The 27,315-nt window shown below is 43.8% G+C and overlaps 1 protein-coding gene across 2 annotated transcripts in view; it reads right to left on the bottom strand.

The window, feature by feature from the left end:
• The window catches only part of LOC147885237 (uncharacterized), a 52,810-nt gene that overhangs the window by 14,268 nt on the left and 11,227 nt on the right, over positions 1–27,315 (bottom strand). For both annotated transcript variants that reach the window (XM_087397456.1, XM_087397457.1), the window contains exons 5-6: positions 26,983–27,052; positions 26,771–26,857 (exon numbers count right to left, since the gene is read on the bottom strand). In XM_087397456.1, the coding sequence (XP_087253582.1) occupies positions 26,771–26,857; positions 26,983–27,052 (157 nt within the window). The remainder of the gene's footprint in view (positions 1–26,770; positions 26,858–26,982; positions 27,053–27,315) is intronic.

Raw genomic sequence — 27,315 nt, 5'->3', positions numbered from 1 at the left:
TTCCTTTGTACATTGAAGCTAAAGAAAGAAGGACGTTGCTTCATATGCGAGGAGCGGGGCCACACTAGGAATGATTGTCCTAAGCGCAAGAACCAGATGCAAGCGCCGGGACCAAAGCTCCATGCGGGTCCAGGTACCAAAGCTAAGGGAGCTAATCAAGTTTCGATGACAGGTATTTCTATAAATGTCATTACCTGCCCACTTTCTTGTAATTGCACTTTTAATAATTCGTTATTTGGTTCCCGTGATCTTTTCCGAGTTTATAGAGAAGTTAGGGACCAAAGAGTTCACATTCTCTTTGACCCGGGCAGCTCTCACAACTTTGTTAATTACAAACTTGTGCAGAAGATGGGGTTGTCCATGATACCTAGCGATCACACCTACGAGGTGCAGCTTCCAACTGGGAAGCAGTTTTGGGATCGCAAGATTGAAGCACTTTCTATCCGGATTCAAGACTATACAGCTGCTCTTACGTGCTATGTCATGCACTTGGAACATGTGGACTTGTTGATCGGAATAGAGTGGTTTAAAACCCACAATATTCGGATTGGATGAAAAGAGCATATCCTTTCTTTTTTTGATAAGGACACCCAATTTTGTATTCAGTGTTATAATATTCTCTCTTCTCAGGGACCTATTGTATCTGCGATGCAGCTTCGGAATATAATAAACACTTCTCATTATAATGTATATCAGTGTGTTTTGATTCCGCTTTCTTCATTTGTTGTCTCTGTTAATAACAAAAATGATTTAAGCGTGTTTAAACACACCGTGAATTGAGAACGTTGTTGGATGATTTCATGGATGTATTCCCTACTCAACTGCCGAAAGGTTTACCTCCAAAACGGGTAGTAGACCATCGCATAGATTTAGTACCTAGGGATCAACCTATTAGTGTTCCACCTTATAGGATGAGCCAGCTTGAGGAGAATGAGTTAGCTTCACAGCTACAAGATTATCTAAATATGGGCTATATTCGCCCAAGTAAATTACCTTGGGGAGCACATGTCCTCTTAAGAAAGAAGAAAGATAATTCGTGGAGAATGTGTATAGATTATAAATGATTGAATAAAGTGACAACTAAGAATCGATACCCTCTTCCTCGTTTCGATGATTTGATAGACCGTTTGGCCGGAGCGAAGTATTTCACTAAGATTGATTTACGTACGGGTTATCACTAAATCCGTATCTATGCTAAACACATAGATAGAACCGCATTCCGAACTAGGTATGGCCACTACGAGTTTCTCTTATTACCTTTAGGCTTTTGGTTTGACCAATGCTCTTGCCACCTTCTAGCAAATGATGAATGATTTGTTCTGCGATTTTCTAAGCAAATTCGTTGTCGTGTTCTTAGATGACATCTTGGTATATACCCAAACGCTAGAGAATCACATTGGACACCTCCGGATTGTCTTAGTTATTCTAAGACAGCATAAGCTCTATGCCAAGATGAGTAAATGTGACTTCTTTATGAAGGAAATCATTTACTTAGGACACGAGATTTCTTTTGAAGGTATTAGCATTGATCTGGATCGTATCCAGAAAGTTTTAGAATGGCCTATCCCTCAGACTGTGAAACAACTTCGTTCTTTCCTAGGATTCACGGTTTTTCTACGGAAGTCTGTGTGTGATTGTTCACACATCATGGCACCCTTAACAAACATATTGAAAGGTCGTGGACGCAGGTCTACCCTACCGATCTCTTGTAATGATGCATTGAACAAGGCTTTTGAAACCTTGAAGTTAACTATCAAGGAAGCACCCGTTCTTGCATTACCGAATCCTACCCGGCCTTATGTTTAAAAGGCCGATGCAAGTGATTTTGCGATTGAGGCAGCTTTATTCCAAGGGGGCAGACCTGTAGCTTTTTAGAGTAAGAAGCTAGACGAGACCCAATATCGTCGGCCCACACTAGAAAAAGAAATCTATGCAGTAGTGTATGCTCTGAAGGTCTGGAGACACTACTTGTATGGTTCGAAGTTTCTTGTATTGACCGATCACCAGTCAATCAAGTATGTGTGTGATGGGTCTGAATTGAGGAGAAGGAAGGCTAGATGGGCAAAGTTAATGCAAGATTTTAATTTTGAAATACGTTATCAAAAGGGTTTGCTGAATAGTATGGCGGATACCTTAAGTCGAGTCAAGTTTGTAAATGCTATGTCATTTACAGAAATATCCTCAGACCTATTTCAATCCTTGAGAGGGCTTTGCGCAAATGATAGTCAATTCAGTTCTTGTTGGCACAAAGTCCAGGATGGGAGCTCCATGGTTGACCAGGACTCGGGGATTGTGCCACCTACGATACAGGCGGCGGAAGGTCAGTGGATGATTAGGAACAGCTTGCTGTTCCGGAATGGAAAGATATGTGTGTGCCAGATGTTTCGGATCTTTGATCCAAGATTCTCTGGGAGTGTCATGATGCTCCTAGTGCTAGACATCTAGGTATACATCAGACTCTGTCTCTTGTGAAGCATACCTTTTATTGGCCTAAGATGCGTGCATTTATTGAAAACTATGTGGTAGGTTGTCGGGTTTGTCATATTACTAAGGCGGAACGCCTTAGAAGTGCGGGTTTATTACAGCCATTGCAAATCCCGCGTAACAAATGGGAAAGTATTTCCATGGATTTTATTACCGGTTTGCCTCGAACGCGCAAGGGTCATGACTCCATTTGGGTCATAGTGGACCGTCTGACAAAAATGGCTAGATTCTTACCTACTAGAACAACCATCTCAGCTGTTCAGCTGGCTCACGAATTTGTGGACCGCTTGTTTAAGCTGTATGGTTTGCCGTCTGACATAGTCAGTGACAGGGACTCGAAGTTTACAAGTAGCTTCTAGACACTTGTTTTTGAGAAGTTGGAAACTACTCTAAGTATGAGTTCATCATATCATGCACAATCTGATGGCAGTACAGAGAAGGTCAACCAATTGGTTGAAGATATGCTTCGGGCATATGTTTCTAAGAGATAGTCTTCATGGGAAGATTATCTACCTATGATAGAATTTGCTTATAACAATGCAAAGCATTCCAGTACTGGTTACAGTCCTTTTATGCTTATGTACGGGTTTCAACCTAAGTCACCAATTATGGTTGGGTTAAAGGGAATCCAAAATGATGCTGCAAAGACATTCTTGCAAGACATGCAAGAAATGTTGCAGTTCGCCAAGGAGTCTATTAGAAGTGCCCAAGATCGAGACTGAGGTCCGTTCAAGATTATTAAAAGAATTGGACCAGTTGCATATAAACTAGAATTGCAGAGCCTTGTCTCTCTGTCTGGTGTAAAGTCCAAAAGGCGCTAATATAGCTCACTGCTAGAGGCCAGGAGAGTGCCGTTTGAGGTTGAGCCACTTTGCGTGAGGATTTACCCTTTCAGACCACAAGCCTTCTAGTTACCATGGCCAGTGTCATCCGATCTCTCTCTGCCCGTGTCTCTGCCCCCCGTTCTGCTTCCACCTCCACTGAAATCTCTGAATCAAGAAACACTTGGAATCTTCCAATTATTGATCCAAAAGAGGTTTACAAATTCTCTGTTTTTCAGTTCAAGGCACTCAGGCACATCAAAGTCTCAGAGGTATGTGTGAATATAGCTGATGAAGGCAACACAGGAGTTTATCTGCCTTTATTCACCCCTCCGGAGATACACTCATTTGTACATACAGGTTATCACTACATACATTATGGTTGCTTCATCTTAGCTATTAAGCCCTTGTTTCGTTCCGGAGTTAATGCCACATGTATGGTTAGCCTTGTGGATACCCGTCATCTTAATATTAAGGATGCACGTATAGGTTTAGTGCACGATTCCCTGAATAAGGAACCAATATACACAGTAGTATATCCAAATTTTAAGATGTCTCCGCATGATCCCCACTTATCCACTGCACTCAGATTATATGTACATGTTAAAGGTCTTTCTATGAAGCCCCGTTCTGTACAATGTGCTATACACATCCGCTCCATTAACTATCTTGTTTCTACCATTAACCCTATTCCCCGTAATGTCCATCCTTCCGATGAATGCGTCTTATATGGCAAGTCCAATGCGGATATAACCCGTTTTCCTTTCGATGCATTGCCCATGCCAAAAGAATGGGAAATGGATTACAAGCAAGTTATTGAAGAAACATCAGCACAGCTTTCCCGGTTCCAAATTGAAGATTCACAGTCCAAAGCAGTGATTCGACAACGCTCTGCAAATCATGGTAGAAGAGTTATGTGTCTCTCATTCCCTGCTTCATCTCGAGTCTCAATTGCTGGAATTCCAGCCACCGAAAGTGAGGCCGCTACTGAGGCGCCGCTTCCTTCCGAAAAGGTTGAGGCCGTCCAAGATTGGATTTCTTCTTCTGCTGCCTCAAGATATCCTGCAGATCCTAGTCTGCAGTACAGAAGGTCTACAGCGGTAAATCATCATCCTCAGTCGCATTCCAATTTTGAGGCTGTCACTTCTTCTGATCGAATGACACCTATGATGATGTTTAGGCCAATCCAGTGGCCAGCCGCGTCCGGTTTCCAGTCCACCTCAGATGATGGCAAGCTCAAGCCCATCCATGCACCATATGCTCTTGTAGATCAAGCAACAGATGACATGCCAGTCGAGCAGCAGCAGCTCAATTGGTGCAATTCGCACAACCTTGCAGTACAAGACTGCCTTGACGCCTGCTACGCAGCTTTGTATGATCTTCAACTCGCAGTCGGCAAGCTAGACCGCAAGCTACATCATATTTTCAATGAATTGCAAGCATCTGGTCCTGCTTCTAATGCTGATCACTCTGTGTATAGCTCTTTCCCCCCTGCATTACCTCCTCCTTCCGCCAGTCTCCCCAATCTTACTCTGCAGCCTGTACGTGCCCCTACATTTATGAGTCTTCCACTAGATTTGTTTGAAGAAGATAGTTCTTCAGATACCGAGGAAACACCTACACAATGGCTCGATCCTGCACATCCTATCATTCGAGCTTTCCGATGGACAGATCTCGATGAACAAGCCCAAGATCCAACTCAAGTTGTTCCACCTATTCCCATGATTCCTTTGGATCCTAATCTGCATTTCCCTCAAGTCAATACGGATTCCCCCATTAATCCGGTTCCTGCCCCTCAGCGAGCACCTCCAGCTGACACTCTACGTCCTATTTCCCTGAGTGTATATTTTGTCAGTTCCTCCAATCTTTCGCCTTTCCTGTATATGAACCAAGCTCCCAAACCTAAGCCCATGGAAGAGGACCCTCAGCCATCTTCCTCTGCTCCTCCACAGCAGTCTTGGCGTGGAAGAAGAACCGCCTTCTATGATTCTCCCGGTGCACAGTTCATAGGTGGCGAGTTCCAGACGCATTACACCAATGGCGATCTTAATGAGCAAGCTGATCTTCGTCAACGTCTCCAACACAAGTCTTTTCCAAGATATATTCTGAATATTGATGCAGCATCACTACAAGCGATGAAAGACATCCTCAAGATATTCTATGGGCACATGATGTCTTTGGTCACTATTTATAGATGGAATCCTCGTGATGCTGCCGTGGAGACTACAAAGGGATTCACAGGAGTTATTGCCAATTGGTGGGAATTTCTCTCTGATGAATCCAAGGAGCATATCTTCTCTAGTGTGGACGCCAATCACCAGTCTAATGCTCATGACGCTCTCATTGCGACGATCTCCAATCAGTTCTTACCGACATTCACAGATGACCGCGCCCAGACATCTAACGAATATTCGGCCCTTAAGCTCTGCGACTTGTTCCAACTTGAAGCGTACAACGTACATGTTCAGCAGTTGGTCTACCGAGCCGGTATATTCGCTGATACTTCTGCCAAAAGACACTATTTGTACGATCTTCCCCATAAATTAGGAGATGCCATAATGGCCCTAATAGAAGCTCAGACAAAGATTGTGAATATTGATAACAAGCCCACAGAAATCCAGAAGACTGTGGCTGATTTTACTTTTGCAAATCTATTTCAAATGGTCCAAGTCTATGTACGCAGGCAATGTACCGAATTCACACTCCGTAAAAAGCTCAAGAAGCTTGGACTTGTTTCTCCAGCTATTTGCCAACAGTTCGTTGGCCATCACGATTTCTGCCCTCCTACTTCTACTTCCTCTTACAGGTCTCGTTCTACTCGGCAGAAAGATAAGAGATCTTCCAAGTGCTCATGTGGAAGTTCTCAGTTCCCTAAGATTAGGAAACTCCGCTAGCGCCGCAGATATCAACGCCGTCCCCAAAGATTTCTTCGCAAACACGGTTCAGCCAGAACCGTAAAGCCTCCTCCTCTTGATGTTTTATCTGTGGCAAGAAAGGCGACCTTGCAAAGGATTGCCCACAGCAGCCACGCAACTCTCAACAGAAGCAACTCAAAGGATTCTTTGCAATGATCAATCAACCTGAGAATTGGGAAGTCGTCTCCCAGGGTGTCACAGACAAATCTTTGTTCGAATGCTCCGAGTCTTACACACCACAATGCTTTCATTGCTAGTTGCGGAAAAGTTTTATTTCTCCAGCTCTCCTGATGATTTTCCCGCATACAGTTACATGAAATTCCCTCTCCAGCTCTTCTGATGATTTCCCCGCATACAGTTACATGAACTTCCCTCAGCATCATCACTCTCGGGTGGAAATCGAAATCACGTCAACTTCTGATGATGATGACGGACCAGAAGATATTGGTGACTATCTTCAACCACCTTCATTGAGGCATAATCGTCTCCGAGGTCGTGGCAAAGAATTTCAGCGCCGCATCCGCACCAGTGACCTTGAAACTTCCGAGGAGCTATCCGACTTTTCCAAGTTCTCCCGAGTATCCAAATCAACTGCACAGCGTCCTTCTCCTGTAAGCCCATATTCCGGTCCCTCAATCTTTAGACCACCACATAGTGTCTATGAGTCCACTAGTTTCCTGCCTCCACCTTTTTGGCAAACACCTGTGCATACTTTGTCAGCCCCTCCCCCTCCTGTTGCTAAAACAACTCCTGCTGGTCCTTCTTGTTTTGAGCAATTTGAAAGCCTTAGCATTAGTATTGATGGCCTTAAAACCCATCTCAAACTAATCACAGATAATTGCCAAAAACTACAAGGTTCTATTGAGTCACTTGATAGAAAAGTCATTGAGCATATGTCCCAATGTTCTCTATATACCTCCACTTCTGAGAACCGCCCATCTGTCTTTTCCTTCCATGATTTTTTTCAGCAACCTGCTCCCCCTGTCAAGAATCCGATGAAAACATGGCTTATCCAAATTCTGCTCAAACCTCCAAGTGTTGTCCCTTATTCTCTTATTGCCCTTGTAGATACAGGGTCAAGGTTTAACGTATGTAAATATCATGCTCTTCCTACCTATTGCTGGGAACCCTTAGCTTCCCATGACCAAATGAAGGGTTCTACGATGGGTGGTGGAATAGTCACTTGCAAACAGTTTGCCTCTCGCATCCCAATTTCTATACAGAACCACACCACTGAGATTGATTTCTATCAACTTGAATCACAAGGTGTGGATATTGTTATTGGAACAGATTTCCTCAACAGACATTTGGCCTTTGGTCTTCAACAGATCAGATGGCTCTTACAATTGGTGGAATCCTTGTCCACGTTCTTGCACAAGAGAAGCTCAAAAAGGTACTAAAGCCGTTTGAAGATGATTTAGAAATTGTAAATAATTGTACACCAACCTCTTCTCCCTTTTGTGATCCACCTGTAGAATTTATGGAGACTCCTTTAGCCTCTCCTCTGCCCTGCTATAGCTGAATTCAGTCCAAGACCTGATGCTCAAGCTCCATTGTCCGGAACAGAGGTTTATGATTATATTCAAGGATTAATTCAAGCTGATGAACAAAAGAGCCTGCGGTGAAGTGCCCACACTTTGCATATGTGCTACTCACTACAACAAATGCACGACAAGTTTGTATCAGATTGCAGTAGTGAATCACCGCTGGCTTTCAAACAGGTATTTCAGCACCAGGTTGCTCTCCCACTGAAGGAAGGGTCTAAGCCCTACAAAGAGAGCCCTTACGGTTTCACCCAGAAAGATTGCCTCCTGTGCAATCAGGAGATTTCAGAACTCCTTGAGATAGGCCTCATTTCCGAATCTAGGTCCAAATGGGCAGCTGCAGCTTTCTATGTGAATTAACATTCTGAGCAGAAGCACGGCAAGAAGAGATTAGTCATCAATTATAAACCACTTAACAAATGTTTGATATCTCTTTCTCAACCCATTCCCAACAAGGAATATTTGATGCAAAAGATCACTGGCGCCAAGGTATTTTCAAAATTTGATTTGAAAGCTAGGTTTTGGCAAATTGGTCTTCTTTCTTCTGACCGACATAAAACAGGGTTCATAGTTCCTCAGAATTTCTATGAATGGAATGTCTTACCCTTTGGCCTGAAGACTACCCCTGTAGAATTCCAAAAATTTATGGACTCCATTTTCAGTCCATACCATTCATTTTGCTTAGTATATATAGATGATATTCTAGTGTACAGCAAAGATGAAGCTTCCCATTTGAAACATCTATAGGTTGTATATGATCCCCTTAAATCTAAAGGGTTGGCTCTATGAGCAAAGAAAATTATGGTTGGCCAGCCAACCATCGACTTCCTAGGAGTCCAAATCTATAAAGGAGCGCTACAGATGCAAGATCATGTTTTGAAGGCCCTCCTTGCCTTCCCTGACGAAATCAAGGACCGAACACAATTGCAACGCTTTCTTGGTTTTTTAAACCAAATTTCTCCTTTCTATGAACAGCTCGCCAGAGACCGCTATCAGCTCCAACTCTGTCTAAGCAAAGGAGGTCCCACTTGGGGTCCTGCTCAAACTGCTGCTGTCCAACATATCAAAGAGAAAGTGCAACAATTACCCAGTCTCACAATTCCCTCTGCGAATGCCAACCTCATCATCGAAACCGATGCCTCCGATCAATTTTGGGCTGCCATTCTACTAGAGAAAACTCCTTCGCAAGAGGTCATTTGCGCATTCTGTTCAGGCATGTTTCAAGGTGTTGAACTCAATTATCATTCAATTGAAAAAGAGATCCTTGCTGTAAAACGTGCTATCCAAAAGCTGAAACTCTTCATCTTGAACAAGGAGTTTACGGTCCGAACAGATAACCATAATTTCAAAACTTTCTGCACCCGACGGATCGATAAGCAGATCGGCCGAGGACGTCTTGCTCGTCGGCAAGAATTCTTCACAATGTACGACTTCTCGGTCGAATGGAAAAAAGGGAGTACCAATTCTATCCCGGATATGCTTTCAAGAGAAGGTGCTCTTTACTGGGCCCAACACAACCATGGATTACTCTTGCCCACAAACAATGGTCATCATGATTGCAACTGTCTTTGAAAAGATAAGACCTTCATCATGATTCTTGTAATATATATATATATATTCTCCGGTGATTAGACACTGCCTGTAGTTCCAGGTAAGACCTTCACCTTTATGTCTTATCACTGTACTAAGATTCTGTGGTGATTAGACACTGCCTGACGTCCCAGGTAAGACCTTCACCTTTATGTCTTATCACTGTACTAAGATTCTCTGGTGAATAGACACTGCCTATAGTCCCAGGTAAAACCTTCACCTTTACGTCTTGTCACCCTATGGTACTCCACTAAGTTAGTGCACTCCAGCTCAAAAGGTGCTACCTACCACATGGGATACTGACAGCTACCTGGAAGCCACTCACTCTCCCCTATATAATGGCTTCTATGGCTCATTTGCGAGGTAGAGTCTGCCTGATTTGCGAGGCAGAGTCTGCTTGAGCCTTCAGTCTGTCTCCAAGCTTGTATCCTCTTGCTCCCTAATACATTCAAGCTTCCAAGTCTCCTTGCCCCTCTTCTTTGTTTTACATGCCTTCTCCATATTTCTTGCTTCCTTCTGCAGACATCCCCTTTTGCATAACCTACTAGTTATTTTACGCTTCTAGCCCTTCTTCTCGCACGTATCACACCTCTCCCGTTACTCCATACCCCGTTTATGTTTGTTTCATTCACGCTTCTTCTCCTAGCTTCCAGTTCTCCCTTCCTCTTGGTATCATCCTAGGATCTCGTACCTGGTCTGCCTAAAGTTCACTTCACTCCGCTTCGCTTTCAGTTCCGAGTTCCGCTATTCGGGTTCCTTTTCGCTTTCAGATCCAAGTTCCGCCACTGTTCGGGTTCCTTTTCGCTTTCAGTTCTGAGTTTCGCCGTTCGGGTTTTGATCCTGTCTCCATTGGTAAGTCCAAAAGGCACTAATCGAGCTCCCCGCTAGAGGCCAGGAGAGTGCCGTTTGAGGTTGAGCCACTCTACGTGAGGATTTACCCTTTCAGACCACAAGCCTTCTAGTTACCATGGCCAGTATCATCCGACCTCTCTCTGCCTGTGTCTCTACCCCATGTTCTGCTTCCACCTCCACCGAAATCTCTGAATCAAGGAACACTTGGAATCTTCCAATTATTGATCCAGAAGAGGTTTACAAATTCTCTGTTTTCAGTTCAAGCCACTCAGGCACATCAAAGTCTCAGAGGTATGTGTGAATATAGCTGATGAAGACAACACATGAGTTTCTCTGCCTTTATTCACCCCTCAGGAGATACACTCATTTGTACATACAGGTTATCACTACATACATTATGGTTGTTTCGTCTTAGCTATTGAGCCCTTGTTTCGTTCCGGAGTTAATGCCACATGTATGGTTAGCCTTGTGGATACCCGTCATCTTAATATTAAGGATGCACGTATAGGTTTAGTGCACGGTTCCCTGAATAAGGAACCAGTATACACAGTAGTATATCCAAATTTTAAGACGTCTCTGCATGATCCCCACTTGTCCACTGCACTCAGGTTATATGTACAGGTTAAAGGTCTTTCTATGAAGCCCCATTTTGAACACTATGCTATACACATCCACTCCATTAACTATCTTGTTTCTACCATTAACCCAATTCCCCGTAATGTCCATCCTTCCGATTGAAGAAACATCAGCACAGCTTCCCCGGTTCCAGATTGAAGATTCACAGTCCAAAGCAGTGATTCGACAACGCTCTGCAGATCATGGTAGAAGAGTTATGCGTCTCTCATTCCCTACTTCATCTCGAGTCTCAATTGCTGAAATTCCAGCCACTGACAGTGAGTTCGCCACTGAGGCGCCGCTTCCTCCCAAAAAGGTTGAGGCCGTCCAAGATTGGATTTCTTCCTCTGCTGCCTCAAGATATTCTGCAGATGCTAGTCTACACTACAGAAGGTCTACAGCGGTAAATCATCATCCACAGTCGCATTCCAATTTTAAGGCTATCACTTATTCTGATCGAATGCCCATAGAATATCTTGAGGATGTCTTTCATCGCTTGTGGTGATGCTGCATCAATATTCAGATAATATCCTGGAAAAGACTTGTGTTGGACACGTTGACGAAGATCAGCTTGCTCATTAAGATCGCCATCGGTGTAATGCGTCTGAAACTCGCCACGTATGAACTGTGCACCGGGAGAATCATAGAACGCGGTTCTTCTTCCACGCCAAGACTGTTGTTGTGGAGGAGCAGAGGAAGATGGCTGAGGGTCCTCTTCCATGGGCTCAGGTTTGGGAGCCTGGTTCATATACAGGAAAGGCGAAAGATTGGAGGAACTGATAGAATATACACTCGAAAAAATAGAGCACGGTTTCTACGATGGGTGGTGGAATAGTCGCTTGGAAACAGTTCACCTCTCGCATCCCGATTTCTATTCAGAACCACACCACTGAGATTGATTTCTATCAACTTGAATCACAGGGTGTGGATATTGTTATTGGAACAGATTTCCTCAACAGACATTTGCCCTTCGGTCTTTCAACAGGTCAGATGGCTCTTACAATTGGTATTAAACCCTGACCCTGTATCTACAAGGGCAATAAGAGAATAAGGGACAACACCTGGAGGTTTGAGCAAAATTTGGATAAGCCATGTTGTCATCGGATTCTTGACAGGGGGAGCAGGTTGCTGAAAAAAATCATGGAAGGAAAAGACAGATGTGTGCTTCTCAGAACTGGAGGTATATAGAGAACATTGGGACATATGCTCACTGACTTTTCTATCAAGTGACTCAATAGAACCTTGTAGTTTTTGGCAATTATCTGTGATTAGTTTGAGATGGGTTTTAAGGCCATCAATACTAATTCACACATACCTCTGAGACTTTGATGTGCCTGAGTGCCTTGAACTGAAAAGCAGAGAATTTGTAAATCTCTTCTGGATCAATGATTGAAAGATTCCAAGTGTTCCTTGATTCAGAGATTTCGGTGGAGGTGGAAGCAGAACAAGGGGCAGAGACACGGGCAGATAGAGATCAGATGATACTGGCCATGGTAACTAGAAGGCTTGTGGTCTGAAACGGTAAATCCTCACGGAGAGTGACTCAACCTCAAACGGCACTCTCCTGGCCTCTAGCGAGGAGCTCGATTAGCGCCTTTTGGACTTTACACCAGACAGAGAGACAAGACTCTGATACCAATGGAGACAGGATCAAAACCCGAAGGGCGAAACTCGGAACTGAAAGCGAAAAGAAACCCGAAAAGCGACGGAACTCGAAACTGAAAGCGAAAAGGAACCCGAACAGCGGAACTCGGAACTGAAAGCGAAACGAAGTGAAGTGAACTTTAGGCAGACCAAGTATGAGATCCTAGGATGATACCAAGAGGAAGGGAGAACTGGAAGCTAGGAGAAGAAGCGTGAATGAAACAAACATAAACGGGATATGGAGTAACGGGAGAGGTGTGATACGTGCGGGAAGAAGGGCTGGAAGCGTAAAATAACTCGTAGGTTATGCGAAAGGGAATGTCTGCAGAAGGAAGCAAAAAATATGGAGAAGGCATGTAAAACAAAGAAGAGGGGCAAGGAGACTTGGAAGCTTGAATATATGAGGGAGCAAGAGGATACAAGCTTGGAAGACAGACTGAAGGCTCAGGCACACTCTGCCTTGCAAATGAGCCATAGAAGCCATTATATAGGGGAGAATGAGTGGCTTCCAAGTGGCTGTCAGTATCTCATGTGGTAGGTAGCACCTTTTGAGCTGGAGTGCACTAACTTAGTGGAGTACCATAGGGTGACAAGACCTAAAGGTGAAGGTCTTACCTGGGACTACAGGCAGTGTCTATTCACCAGAGACTCTTAGTACAATGATAAGACATAAAGGTGAAGGTCTTACCTGGGACGTCAGGCAGTGTCTAATCACCAGAGAATCTTAGTACAGTGATAAGACATAAAGGTGAAGGTCTTACCTGGGACTACAGGCAGTGTCTAATAACCGAAGAATATATATATATATAACAAGAATCATGATGAAGGTCTTATCTTTTCAAAGACAGTGTCTAATCATCATGACCATTGTTTGTGGGCAAAAGTAATCCACGATTGTGTTGGGCCCAGTAAAGACTCAAGAGCACCTTCTCTTGAAAGCATATCCGGGATAGAATTGGTACTTCCTTTTTTCCATTCAACCAAGAAGTCGTACATTGTGAAGAATTCTTGCCCACGAGCAAGACGTCCTCGGCCGATCTGCTTATCGATCCCTCGGTTGCGGAAAGTTTTGAAATTATGGTTATCCGTTCGGACCGTAAACTCCTTGTTCAGGATGAAAAGTTTCAGCTTTTGGATAGCACGTTTTACAGCAAGGATCTCTTTTTCAATTGAATGATAATTGAGTTCAACACCTTGAAACATGCCTGAACGGAATGCGCAAATGACCTCTTGCGAAGGAGTTTTCTCTAGTAGAATGGCACCCCAAAATTGATCGGAGACATCGGTTTCGATGATGAGGTTGGCATTCGCAGAGGGAATTGTGAGACTGGGTAATTGTTGCACTTTCTCTTTGATATACTGGATAGCAGCAGTTTGAGCAGGACCCCAAGTGGGACCTCCTTTGCATAGACAGAGTTGGAGCTGATAGCGGTCTCTGCCAAGCTGTTCATAGAAAGGAGAAATATGGTTTAAAAAACCAAGAAAGCGTTGCAATTGTGTTCGGTCCCTGATTTCGTCAGGGAAGGCAAGGAGGGCCTTCAAAACATGATCTTGCATCTGTAGCGCTCCTTTATAGATTTGGACTCCTAGAAAGTCGATGGTTGGTTGGCCAACCATATATTTCTTTGCTAATAGAGCCAACCCTATAGATTTAAGGAGATCATATACAACCTGTAGATGCTTCAAATGGAAAGCTTCATCTTTGCTGTACACTAGAATATCATCTATATATACTAAGCAAAATGAATGGTATGGACTAAAATGGAGTCCATAAATTTTTGAAATTCTACAAGGGCAGTCTTCAGGCCAAAGGGTAAGACATTCCATTCATAGAAACCCTGAGGAACTACGAACCCTATTTTATGTCGATCAGAAGGAGGAAGACCAATTTGCCAAAACCCAACTTTCAAATCAAATTTTGAAAATACCTTGGCGCCAGTGATCTTTTACATCAAATAATCCTTCTTGGGAATGGGGTGAGAAAGAGATATCAAACATTTGTTCTTGATGACTAATCCCTTTTTGCCGCGCTTCTGCTCAGAATGTTTATTCACATAGAAAGCTGCAGCTGCCCATTCGGACCTAGATTCGGAAATGAGGCCTATCTCAAGGAGTTCTGAAATCTCCTGATTGCACAAGAGGCGATCTTTCTGGGTGAAACCGTAAGGGCTCTCTTTGTAGGGCTTAGACCCTTCCTTCAGTGGGAGAGCAACCTGGTGCTGAAATACCTATTTGAAAGCCAGCGGTGATTCACTACTGCAATCTGATACAAACTTGTCGCGCATTTGTTGTAGTGAGTAGCACATACGCAAAGTGTGGGCACTTCGCCGCAGGCTTTTCTGTTCATCAGCTTGAATTAATCCTTGAATATAATCATCAAGCTCTGTTCCGAACAATGGAGCTTGAGCATCAGGTCTTGGACTGAATTCAGCTGTAGCGGGCAAAGGAGAGGCTAAAGGAGTCTCCATAAATTCTGCAGGTGGATGACAAAAGGGAGAAGAGGCTGGTGTACAATTATTTACAATTTCTAAATCATCTTCAAACGGCTTTAGTACCTTTTTGAGCTTCTCTCGTGCAGGAACATGGACAAGGATTCCACCAATTGTAAGAGCCATCTGATTTGTTGAAAGACCAAAGGCCAAATGTGAGGAAATCTGTTCCAATAACAATATCCACACCTTGTGATTCAAGTTGATAGAAATCAATCTCAGTGGTGTGGTTCTGAATAGAAATCGGGATGCGAGAGGCGAACCGTTTGCAAGCGACTATTCCACCACCCATCGTAGAACCCTTCATTTGGTCATGGGAAGCTAAGGGTTCCCAGCAATAGGTAGGAAGAGCATGATATTTACATATGTTAAACCCTGACCATGTACCTACAAGGACAATAAGAGAATAAGGGACAACACCTGGAGGTTTGAGCAGAATTTAAATAAGCCATGTTTTCATCGGATTCTTGACAGGGGGAGCAGGTTGCTGAAAAAAATCATGGAAGGAAAAGACAGATGGGTTCTCAGAAGTGGAGGTATATAGAGAACATTGGAACATATGCTCACTGACTTTTCTATCAAGTGACTCAATAGAACCTTGCAGTTTTTTGCAATTATCTGTGATTAGTTTGAGATGGGTTTTAAGGCCATCAATACTAATGCTAAGGCTTTCAAATTGCTCAAAACAAGAAGGACCAGCAGGAGTTGTTTTAGCAACAGGAGGGGGAGGGGCTGACAAAGTATGCACAGCCATAAAGGTGAAGGCAGGAAACTAGTGGACTCATAGACACTATGTGGTGGTCTAAAGACTGAGGGACCGGAATATGGGCTTACAGGAGAAGGACGCTGTGCAACTGATTTGGATACTCGACAGAACCTGGAAAAGTCGGATAGCTCCTCGGAAGTTTCAAGGTCACTGGTGCGGATGTGGCGCTGAAATCCTTTGCCACGACCTCGGCCACGATTATGCCTGGATGAAGGTGGTTCAAGATAGTCACCAATATCTTCTGGTCAGTCATCATCATCAGAAGCTGACGATTTCGATTTCCACCTGAGAGTGATGATGCTGAGGGAAGTTCACGTAACTGTATGCGGGAAAATCAGGAATAAACCTTTTCCCGCAACTAGCAATGAAAGCATTGTGGTGTGTTAGACTCGAAGCATTCGAACAAAGATTCGTATGTGACACCCTGGGAGACGACTTCCCAATTCTCAGGTTGATTGATCATTGCAAAGAATCCTTTGAGCTGCTTCTGTTGAGAGTTGCGAGGCTGCTGTGGGCAATCCTTTGCAAAGTCGCCTTTCTTGCCACAGATAAAACATCCACAGGAGGAGGCTTTACAGTTATGGCTGAAATTGCGTTTGCGAAGAAATCTCTGGGGACGGCGTTGATATTTGCGGCGCCAGCGGAGTTTCCTAATCTTAGGGAGCTGAGAACTTCCACATGAGCACTTGGAAGATCTCTTATCTTTCTGCCGAGTAGAACGAGACCTGTAAGAGGAAGTAGAAGTAAGAGGGCAGAAATCGTGATGGCCAACGAACTGTTGGCAAATAGCTGGAGAAACAAGTCCAAGCTTCTCGAGCTTTTTACGCAGTGTGAATTCGATACATTGCCTGCGTATATAGACTTGGACCATTTGAAATAGATTTGCAAAAGTAAAATCAGCCACAATCTTCTCGATTTTTGTGGGCTTGTTATCAATATTCACAATCTTTGTCTGAGCTTCTAGTAGGGCCATTATGGCATCTCCTAATTTATGGGAAAGACTGTACAAATAGTGTCTTTTGGCAGAAGTATCAGCGAATATACCGGCTCGGTAGACCAACTGCTGAACATGCGCGTTGTACGCTTCAAGTTGGAACAAGTCGCAGAGCTTAAGGGCCGAATATTCGTTAGACGCCTGGGCGCGGTCATCTGTGAATGTCGGTAAGAACTGATTGGAGATCGCCGCAATGAGAGCGTCATGAGTATTAGGCTGGTGATTGGCGTCCACACTGGAGAAGATATGCTTCTTGGATTCATCAGAGAGAAATTCCCACCAATTGGCAATAACTCCTGTGAATCCCTTTGTAGTCTCCACGGCAGCATCACGAGGATTCCATCTATAAATAGTGACCAAAGACATCATGTGCCCATAGAATATCTTGAGGATGTCTTTCATCGCTTGTGATGATGCTGCATCAATATTCAAAATATATCCTGGAAAAGACTTGTGTTGGAGACATTGACGAAGATCAGCTTGCTCATTAAGATCGCCATCGGTGTAATGCGTCTGAAACTCGCCACGTATGAACTGTGCACCGGGAGAATCATAGAAGGCGGTTCTTCTTCCACGCCAAGACTGCTGTGGAGGAGCAGAGGAAGATGGCTGAGGGTCCTCTTCCATGGGCTCAGGTTTGGGAGCCTCGTTCATATACAAGAAAGGCGAAAGATTGGAGGAACTGACAGAATATACACTCGGGGAACTAGGACGCAGAGTGTCAGCTGGAGGTGCTCGCTGAGGGGCAGGATTGACTTGAGGAAAATAAAGATTAGGATCCAAAGGAATCATGGGAATAGGTGGAACAACTTCAGTTGGATCTTGGGCTTGTTCATCCTGATCTGTCCATCGGAAAGCTCGAATGATAGGATGTGCAGGATCGAGCCATTGTGCAGGTGTTTCCTCGGTATCTGAAGAACTATCTTCTTCAAACAGATCTAGTAGAAGAATCATAAATGTAGGGGCATGTACAAGTTGAAGAGTAAGATCGGGGAGACTGGCGGAAGGAGGAGGTAATGCAGGGGGGAAAGAGCTATACACAGACTGATCAGCATTAGAAGCAGGACCAGATGCTTGCAATTCATTCAAAATATGATGTAACTTGCGGTCTAGCTTGCCGACTGCGAGTTGAAGATCATACAAAGCTGAGTAGCAGGCGTTAAGACAGTCTTGTACTACAAGGTTGTGCGAATTGCACCAATTGAGCTGCTGCTGCTCGACTGGCATGTCATCTGTTGCTTGATCCACCAGAGCATATGGTGCATGGATGGACTTGAGCTTGCCATCATCTGAGGTGGACTGGAAACCGGACGCGGCTGGCCACTAGATTGGCCTAAACATCATCATAGGTGTCATTCGATCAGAAGAAGTGACAGCCTCAAAATTGGAATGCAACTGAGGATGATGATTTACCGCTGTAGACCTTCTGTACTGCAGACTAGCATCTGCAGGATATCTTGAGGCAGCAGAAGAAGAAATCCATTCGTGGACGGCCTCAACCTTTTCGGGAGGAAGCGGCACCTCAGTGGCGACCTCACTGTCGGTGGCTGGAATTCCAGCAATTGAGACTCGAGATGAAGCAAGAAATGAGAGACGCATAACTCTTCTACCATGACTTGAGGAAAATGCAGATTAGGATCCAAAGGAATCATGGGAATAAGTGGAACAACTTCAGTTGGATCTTGGGCTTGTTCATCTGATTTGTCCATCGGAAGGCTCGAATGATAGGATGTGCAGGATCGAGCCATTGTGCAGGTGTTTCCTCGGTATCTGAAGAACTATCTTCTTCAAACAAATCTAGTGGAAGAATCATAAATGTAGGGGCATGTACAGGCTGAAGAGTAAGACCGGGGGGACTGGCGGAAGGAGCAGGTAATGCAAGGGAGAAAGAGCTATACACAGACTGATCAGCATTAGAAGCAAGACCAGATGCTTGCAATTCATTCAAAATATGATATACCTTGCGGTCTAGCTTGCCGACTACGAGTTGAAGATCATACAAAGTTGAGTAGCAAGCATCAAGGCAGTCTTGTACTGCAAGGTTATGCGAATCGCACCTGTAGGATCGATAGGCAAAGAGAGAGTGCAGGTTGCAAAGAGTCGATGAGTTAGCCGTCACGTCAAATCTTTGCCTATCGATCCTACAATGGTATCAGAGCAGGAGTTGACTCGTCTCCTGCTTCTCGTACTCGCACCAGCTCCCTTCAGCCTATAAGCTCCTCCATTTGTACAGTCCGTACGACAGTACCGACGACCGTACTCAGCCTGCACACAGGACGTACCTCCGTACAGAAAGTTCACATACCAGCTCTGTACTATGCTCCGTACTACGCCGCACATCTCTCCTTCTTCGTGAGATGATAAGTTGGATGGCACCAACTATCCGATGTGGTCTTATCTCATGAAAGTTGAAACATATTCTTGTTGCAAAGCATTTGTGGAATATTGTTTCTGGGGCTGATTTGAGGCCAGCCAATGCTACAGTGGTTGCCTCTACTGCTGGTCCTTCTGCAGGGGGTACTCCTCCTGATGCCTCTTCCTCTAGCACTCTTGCTGCTGCTCTTCCAACTCAAGAACAGTCAAGATGGGATGCAAGAGATGCAAATGCACATTCATGCATTACTTTATCATGCAAGAGAATCATTATTCCACACATCCGGTCTTGCAGGACAGCAAAGGATGCTTGGGATAAATTGGCTTCTCTCTATTAGATTCGCAATGAAGCTCGTGTTGCATATTTGAGAAGGCAATTACAGGAAGTCAGTATGAATGAAGGTGACTCTATGGATGCATACCTAACAAAGGTCAAGGACCTCATGGAACAGCTTGCCAACATTGATGAGGTGGTGCCAAATTCACAGCTTGTCAGTACCACATTGAATGGACTGCCAGATACATATCAAGGGTTTGCTACAACCCTTCGATTAGTGGCCATGGGTAATCCAGACCACTATTCTTTTGATCAGCTAGTTACTTTGCTTTTGCAGGAAGAGCAAAGTAGAGCTAATAGACAAGCCATTATTCCTGATCATGCATTTGCTTCACAGTAGACAGAAAGAGGCACGGCTTCCAAGCCTATGGGCAAGCCAAAATCTGCGCATAGCAGCTGCAATTCCTCCCATGCATCTAAAAATACAGCAGATAAGTCAAAGAAGAAAAGATGCAACTATTGTCGCAAGCCTGGACATGACATTTCAGAATGCAAGAAGCGCATTGCTTCACAAAAAAAGAAAGCAGGATTGACAATTAATGCCTCTCATGCTATTGAATCCCATGTGCCAGAAGATGCTTCACATGCACATGCTCTTCAGGATGATTGGGCATGGGCTGTCCATTGCTCATTTGATCCCTCCAAAGCTGATGCATTCTTTACTGCTAATGATGCTCAGTCCTGGTACTTTGATAGTGGTGCTTCCAAGCATGTCACATCTTGCAGACAGTTGTTTCATTCTTTAGCTGATGCACCTCGAGGGGGGACTGTTACATGTGCTAATAATGCTTCATATGCTGTAAAAGGAGTTGGAGATGTGCAGCTCACATCCATTTCAAGCCATCCTGTCACTCTGACAAATGTTCTTTTTGTGCCAGGCATTGAAGTCAACTTGATTTCAATTTCAGCAATTGCTACTTCAGGTTTCAGAGTGATTTTTGATGGCTACAGATGTCTAGTTTATGATCTTCCTGATGACAATGCCATAGTTCTCACTCGCACTTTGCACAAAGGGATTTATCACCTTGATCATCATTCAGCTGCACTTTCTATTGAAGCATTGGCTATTTCAGATTCACAGCTTGCTAAAGGTCATCTCTGGCATGAGAGAATGGGCCATCTCAATTATAGAGCTCTTGCAAAGCTACATTCACAGCAGATGGCCAATGATGTACCTCAGACTCCCACAGAACCTGTGTGTGAGGGTTGTCTTTTGGGTAAGATGCATCGATTTCATTTTCAAAAGAATTATTCAAGATTTGACGTGATGGCTAACTCATCGACTCTTTGCAACCTGCACTCTCTCTTTGCCTATCGATCCTACAGCACCAATTGAGCTGCTGCTGCTCGACTGGCATGTCATCTGTTGCTTGATCCACCAGAGCATATGGTGCATGGATGGACTTGAGCTTGCCATCATCTGAGGTGGATTGAAAACCGGACGCGGCTGGCCACTAAATTGGCCTAAACATCATCATAGGTGTCATTCGATCAGAAGAAGTGACAGCCTTAAAATTGGAATGCGACTGTGGATGATGATTTACCGCTATAGACCTTCTGTATTGCAGACTAGCATCTGCAGGATATCTTGAGGCAGCAGAAGAAGAAATCCAATCCTGGACGGCCTCAACCTTTTCGAGAGGAAGCAGCGCCTCAGTGGCGACCTCACTGTCGGTGGCTGGAATTCCAGCAATTGAGACTCGAGATGAAGCAGGGAATGAGAGACGCATAACTCTTCTACCATGATCTATAGAGCATCGTAGAATCACTGCTTTGGACTGTGAATCTTCAATCTGGAACCGGGAAAGCTGTGCTGATGTTTCTTCAAGAACTTGCTTGTAATCCATTTCCCATTCTTCTGGGAAAGCCATGGAAAAGAGCCAACATTTGGCACCATTGTCGGGAAGACTAGCGTCTCAAGTAATGAGTAAACATACGCAAGTATGTGTAAAAAATAAACTACTTTGAACTTTCATGAACATATCACTCAAGAGCTAGGAGAGCTAAAATTTTTTCAACTCAAGTAAAAAAATAAAAAAATAATTCTTAGCTGAAACTGTTCGCTACCGGTTTAGGAAAATGCATGGTTTCTGGAAAAACAACACCTTAAGGAATAAATCAGACCATGTGATGGTTGTCAGAGAGTAGAGCTTGAAATTTTGAACATTTCTCCTTTTTACAGAAGCCATAACCCAAAAGAAAAATTAAAACCACCTCCCTAGTCAACCATGGACAAATTCAAAGGTACACATGTGTTTGACTAAATCCACAGCCCCCCCTCCTTCCCTATAAAAGAGCACCTATCCCAATTGTGTTCGGTCCCTAATTTCCTCAAGGAAGGCAAGGAGGGCCTTCAAAACATGATCTTGCATCTGTAGCGCTCCTTTATAGATTTGGACTCCTAGGAAGTCGATGGTTGGTTGGCCAACCATAATTTTCTTTGCTGATAGAGCCAACCCTTTAGATTTAAGGAGATCATATACAACCTGTAGATGCTTCAAATGGGAAGCTTCATCTTTGTTGTACACTAGAATATCATCTATATAATGAATGGTATGGACTGAAAATGGAGTCCATAAATTTTTGGAATTCTACAGGGGCAGTCTTCAGGCCAAAGGGTAAAACATTCCATTCATAGAAACCCTGAGGAACTACGAACCCTGTTTTATGTCGGTCAGCAGGAAGAAGACCAATTTGCCAAAACCCAGCTTTCAAATCAAATTTTGAAAATACCTTGGCGCCAGATCAAATATTCCTTGTTGGGAATGGGGTGAGAAAGAGATATCAAACATTTGTTATTGATGACTAATCTCTTTTTGCCGCGCTTCTGCTCAAAATGTTTATTCACATAGAAAGCCGCAGCTGCCCATTCAGACCTAGATTCGGAAATGAGGCCCATCTCAAGGAGTTCTGATATCTCCTGATTGCACAGGAGGCGATCTTTCTGGGTGAAACCGTATGGGCTCTCTTTGTAGGGCTTAGACCCTTCCTTCAGTGGGAGAGCAACCTGGTGCTGAAATACCTGTTTGAAAGCCAGCGGTGATTCACTACTACAATCTGATACAAACTTGTCGCGCATTTGTTGTAGTGAGTAGCACATATGCAAAGTGTGGGCACTTCGCCGCAGGCTTTTTTGTTCATCAGCTTGAATTAATCCTTGAATATAATCATCAAGCTTTGTTCCGGACAATGGAGCTTGAGCATCAGTTCTTGGACTGAATTCAGCTGTAGCGGGCAAAGGAGAGGCTAAAGGAGTCTCCATAAATTCTGCAGGTGGATCACAAACGGGAGAAGAGGCTGGTGTACAATTATTTACAATTTCTAAATCATCTTCAAACGGCTTTAGTACCTTTTTGAGCTTCTCTCGTGCAGGAACATGGACAAGGATTCCACCAATTGTAAGAGCCATCTGATCTGCTGAAAGACCAAAGGCCAAATGTCTGTTGAGGAAATCTGTTCCAATAACAATATCCACACCTTGTGATTCAAGTTGATAGAAATCAATCTCAGTGGTATGGTTCTGAATAGAAATCGGGATGCGAGAGGCGAACCGTTTGCAAGCGACTATTCCACCACCCATCGTAGAACCCTTCATTTGGTCATGGGAAGCTAAGGGTTCCCAGCAATAGGTAGAAAGAGCATGATATTTACATATGTTAAACCCTGACCCTGTATCTACAAGGGCAATAAGAGAATAAGGGACAACACCTGGAGGTATGAGCGGAATTTGGATAAGCCATGTTTTCATCGGATTCTTGACAGGGGGAGCAGGTTGCTGAAAAAAATCATGGAAGGAAAAGACAGATGGGCGGTTCTCAGAAGTGGAGGTATATAGAGAACATTGGGACATATGCTCAATGACTTTTCTATCGAGTAGAACGAGACCTGTAAGAGGAAGTAGAAGTAAGAGGACAGAAATTGTGATGGCCAACGAACTGTTGACAAATAGCTGGAGAAACAAGTCCAAGCTTCTTGAGCTTTTTATGCAGTGTGAATTCGGTACATTGCCTACGTACATAGACTTGGACCATTTGAAATAGATTTGCAGAAGTAAAATCAGCCACAGTCTTCTGGATTTCTATGGACTTATTATCAATATTCACAATCTTGGTCTGAGCTTCTATTAGGGCCATTATGGCATCTCCTAATTTATGGGGAAGACTGTACAAATAGTGTCTTTTGACAGAAGTATCAGCGAATATACCAGCTCGGTAGACCAACTGCTGAACGTGCGTGTTGTACGCTTCAAGTTGGAACAAGTCGCAAAGCTTAAGGGCCAAATATTCGTTAGACGCCTGGGCGCGGTCATGTGTGAATGTCGGTAAGAACTAATTAGAGATCGCCGCAATGAGAGCATCAGGAGCATTATGCTGGTGATTGGCGTCCACACTGGAGAAGATATGCTTCTTGGATTCATCAGAGAGAAATTCCCACCAATTGGCAATAACTCCTGTGAATCCCTTTGTAGTATTTCATGTCAGTAGACTGAAAGAATTATTGGGTGTGGATGATCAACCGTTCAAGATTATTAAAAGAATTGGACCAATTGCATATAAACTAGAATTGCCTCCTGATGTTAAAGTACATCTAGTATTTCATGTCAGTAGACTGAAAGAATTATTGGGTGTGGATGATCAACTTGTTTCTCCTCATGAAATAATACAATTTGACTTTTATTCCACACGAACCTGAGAGTATTCTTGCATTTCGTGAAAGACAAATTCGTAATAGAACTATCACGGAATACAAGATCAAGTGGAAGGATCATGTTGAGGAGGATGCAACATGGGAGACATTACAAAATCTCCAGAGGACATTCTCGGGTTTTTTAGCAAACTCAGGAGTGAGTTCTTAGAGGAGGGGAAGTATGTCATGTGCACGGATTGGTATCTGACGTGTACTAGGTACACAAGACTAGCTCAAGTAGCCTGGGGAGGCTTAGAGCTAGGCAGGCTTGATTCTCGAATTGAGTGGCAAGGGTACAAACCAATTAGGAGTCTTCGCTATTTTTGGCGCATTGGGCCCGAGTCTATATAAGGGACCCAGAGGTTCAGTTCTCAGGGAGCCGATGGGAGCAAGTCTCATTCCTAAGTGCTAGCTCTGATCCTGGATTGAGTCGCGAACGCGCGCCTGCATCATAACATAGCCCAAGGCCCAACAGCAGATCCCAAGCTTCACAGCGCCACCTGGTGGTATGGGACACCAGGCTGGTTAGGATCTGGTTGGGAGTTCGTGCCAGTAGCTCAGCTCGTGGCTCGGAGGGGACATCTCCTGATTCGAGATCGCATCCCATAGATGTCATGGTTGGGTGGTGAGCAGCCTGCTCAGTTCCCTCACGTTTGGTGTGTTCTTGTGTTTGCTTGCAGATCAGAGGTTTCAAGAGTGCTGGGGTCGTGTCATCACCGCCTACTTTGCAAGGTGTCTTGCGAATTTGCTCCAATTTGTGATCAAGGGAGCAACATCCAAATTTAATGTTTCCCCCAAATTTCCAAGGTCTTCTACATCATGCCTCCCATAGATCTCCCAATCAGCGTGATGTTTGGCGAGATTCAATCCTCATCAGCAAATGTAATACTTCTCGTACGAAATGTATCATCTGAAAGATTTGTGGAGAAGTGATTCGAGGAGAATAAAGCCCGGTGAAGACACACTACATATGGGAGAGATCACAATAAACACATGGCTGCACTCATGTTCCAGAAGATGTATCTCTTTCCCATGGTGGATTGCCTCAGCCGACACATGAGAGACCCATGTCCTCGAATAGCACAATATCCTTGGTATCAAACTTTTCTATAGACAAGGGACCGTTCCAGAAAGAAAACCCCATTATCCTCAATGGTGTGTCAAGACATTGGAACATTGGGAATGCTGACATCCCAGAGAAAAGTTCTAAAGGCGTCTAAAGGTCTAGAAGACACCATAAAGTGCCAACCGTAAGCTATGGTCTGATGGCTCTGGTCAAACTGATGAAGGAAGCACAGTCCTTTGAAGAAGCAAAGGATGACCCGGATTGGCAATCCACAATGAAGACGAAGATGGACTCCATTGAGAGGAACCAAAACTGGGATCTACTTCCCGTCATATGGTCATAAGGACTGAATCGATCTATAAGGTCAAATACTAGTCCAACATAAGTTCGAGAAGATACCAGGATCCTAACAGACCCAAGCATATGGGACTTGCCTTGAGCCCTCAAACCCTCAGCTCACCATGCTAAAAACTTCATTAACCAGCGGGTGTTTGAGTCAAAAAGAGCTACCTTACCTATATTAGGCATCGACTCTCAAACAAAGTTGTGCATAAGGATGTCCGAAACAGTCAAAGGCAAAAATGAAACCAAGAAGCAAAATTATTCTAACACACATGCAAACTTGGTAACTAAGGCATTTTTTAAGCATTATCCTCATTTGAGTCAATTATATGAGGATGCACTTCATCTCAGTACCTTTGAATTAATTATCCCTTGATAGTAGCAGTTCAGAGCAACTAATCTACAACAAAGGAGGGAATGTAAAACCCAACTAATTACGCTTGACTTCTCTTGTAATATATTTCATGAGTGTTATTCATTTCTTTTTACACAAGTACTGATTCAAGAGTGTTTGAGCCATTTTATGCGACAGGACCTGCATGCAGCTATTGCCCCTCCAACTCAAGGGTCCTCATCCAACATTCTACATGTATGCATGCATAGATCATCCGAATCTATGATCAGTGACCTCACTATTGTAGCTGGTATCTCCTTGTCATGGTGATGTCGACTTTTCATGGGCGAAAATACATCACCATAAGATGGCGTTAGATAAGGCCTAAGCTGGCTGCATGTGGTGTGCATACAACAGTTTAAAATTACTAGGACAAGTCCTCCACCTGGTTAGATAAGGCCTAAGCTGGCTGCATGTGGTGTGCCCAGCTTTCTAGGACATTTGTGTCTGGGATTATCCATCCTGTTCCCAATATCCAACGCCTTCAGTACGTTTTGGGAGCCTTGGCGTGTTTGAAGAGCTACAAGATTACATTTGAAACCCTTTGTGAGTGCAGAGGGTATGGCCTCTGCAATTATTTAAGTTGAGTGTTAATCTCAGGTTGAGCTTTACGTACCACACTTTGGTTTTTAAAGCCTAGTTGTCCAATCAACCCTAAGTTTGACTTAGCCTAAATAACTAGTCACTTTATGAACTTATTAACCCACAAAGACGTTTCACCACATCACACAAGGCCATGACCCCCCTTTGTTTGTACACTAATTAGGTGAGGGGTGCCTCCACCAAGATTTAACTAGAGAATTTGGGGGGGGGATAAGAGATAGTCACATTTGATTAATTACCTCAAAAGACACATACCATAAACTCATCCAAACACAATAAGACTGATTCTTTCGAAAGCTCCTCCGCCACAACTTCTAATGGATCAGACATTCCTTTCTGCCTCTGCAACTTCAAAAAACTAGTTCAGTATTCAGGAGTCAGCTACCACCCTCGAGCACCATGAAGAACCTCATGAAAATGAAATATGTAGTCATTTATGAACAAAGACATATGTATGTACTACTCACTTGCAGAGAGCTATGTATATTCAGCATAAAATCGTGAAAATGAATTCTCCTTTTCCTCCAACTTTGAGGTCTGCCAGAGTCCAAATGTTTATGTCAGCCACTTAGGAAATATGTTTTTTCAATGTGACGCAAAAACGCTTGAAAAACACAGCACCATCAGCAATAGAAATCAGCAACAAAACATCAGCTCAATAGTGATTCCCATCATCAAACCGACAACCCATAAAGTAATACTCGTCATGATGAGGTTCGTTTTAGCTTGCTTGCTTATGGCAGTTTTCCAAAAATTTCCAGGAATGAGATGCAAAGAAGGACGGAAAAGCAAAATAGAGA

Source organism: Dipteris shenzhenensis, chromosome 26 (assembly GCF_047967505.1).
Source record: "Dipteris shenzhenensis isolate YYH24624 ecotype China chromosome 26, Dip_SZ_1.0, whole genome shotgun sequence".
NCBI lineage: Eukaryota > Viridiplantae > Streptophyta > Polypodiopsida > Gleicheniales > Dipteridaceae > Dipteris > Dipteris shenzhenensis.
This window is presented reverse-complemented; position numbering and strand designations above follow the sequence as displayed.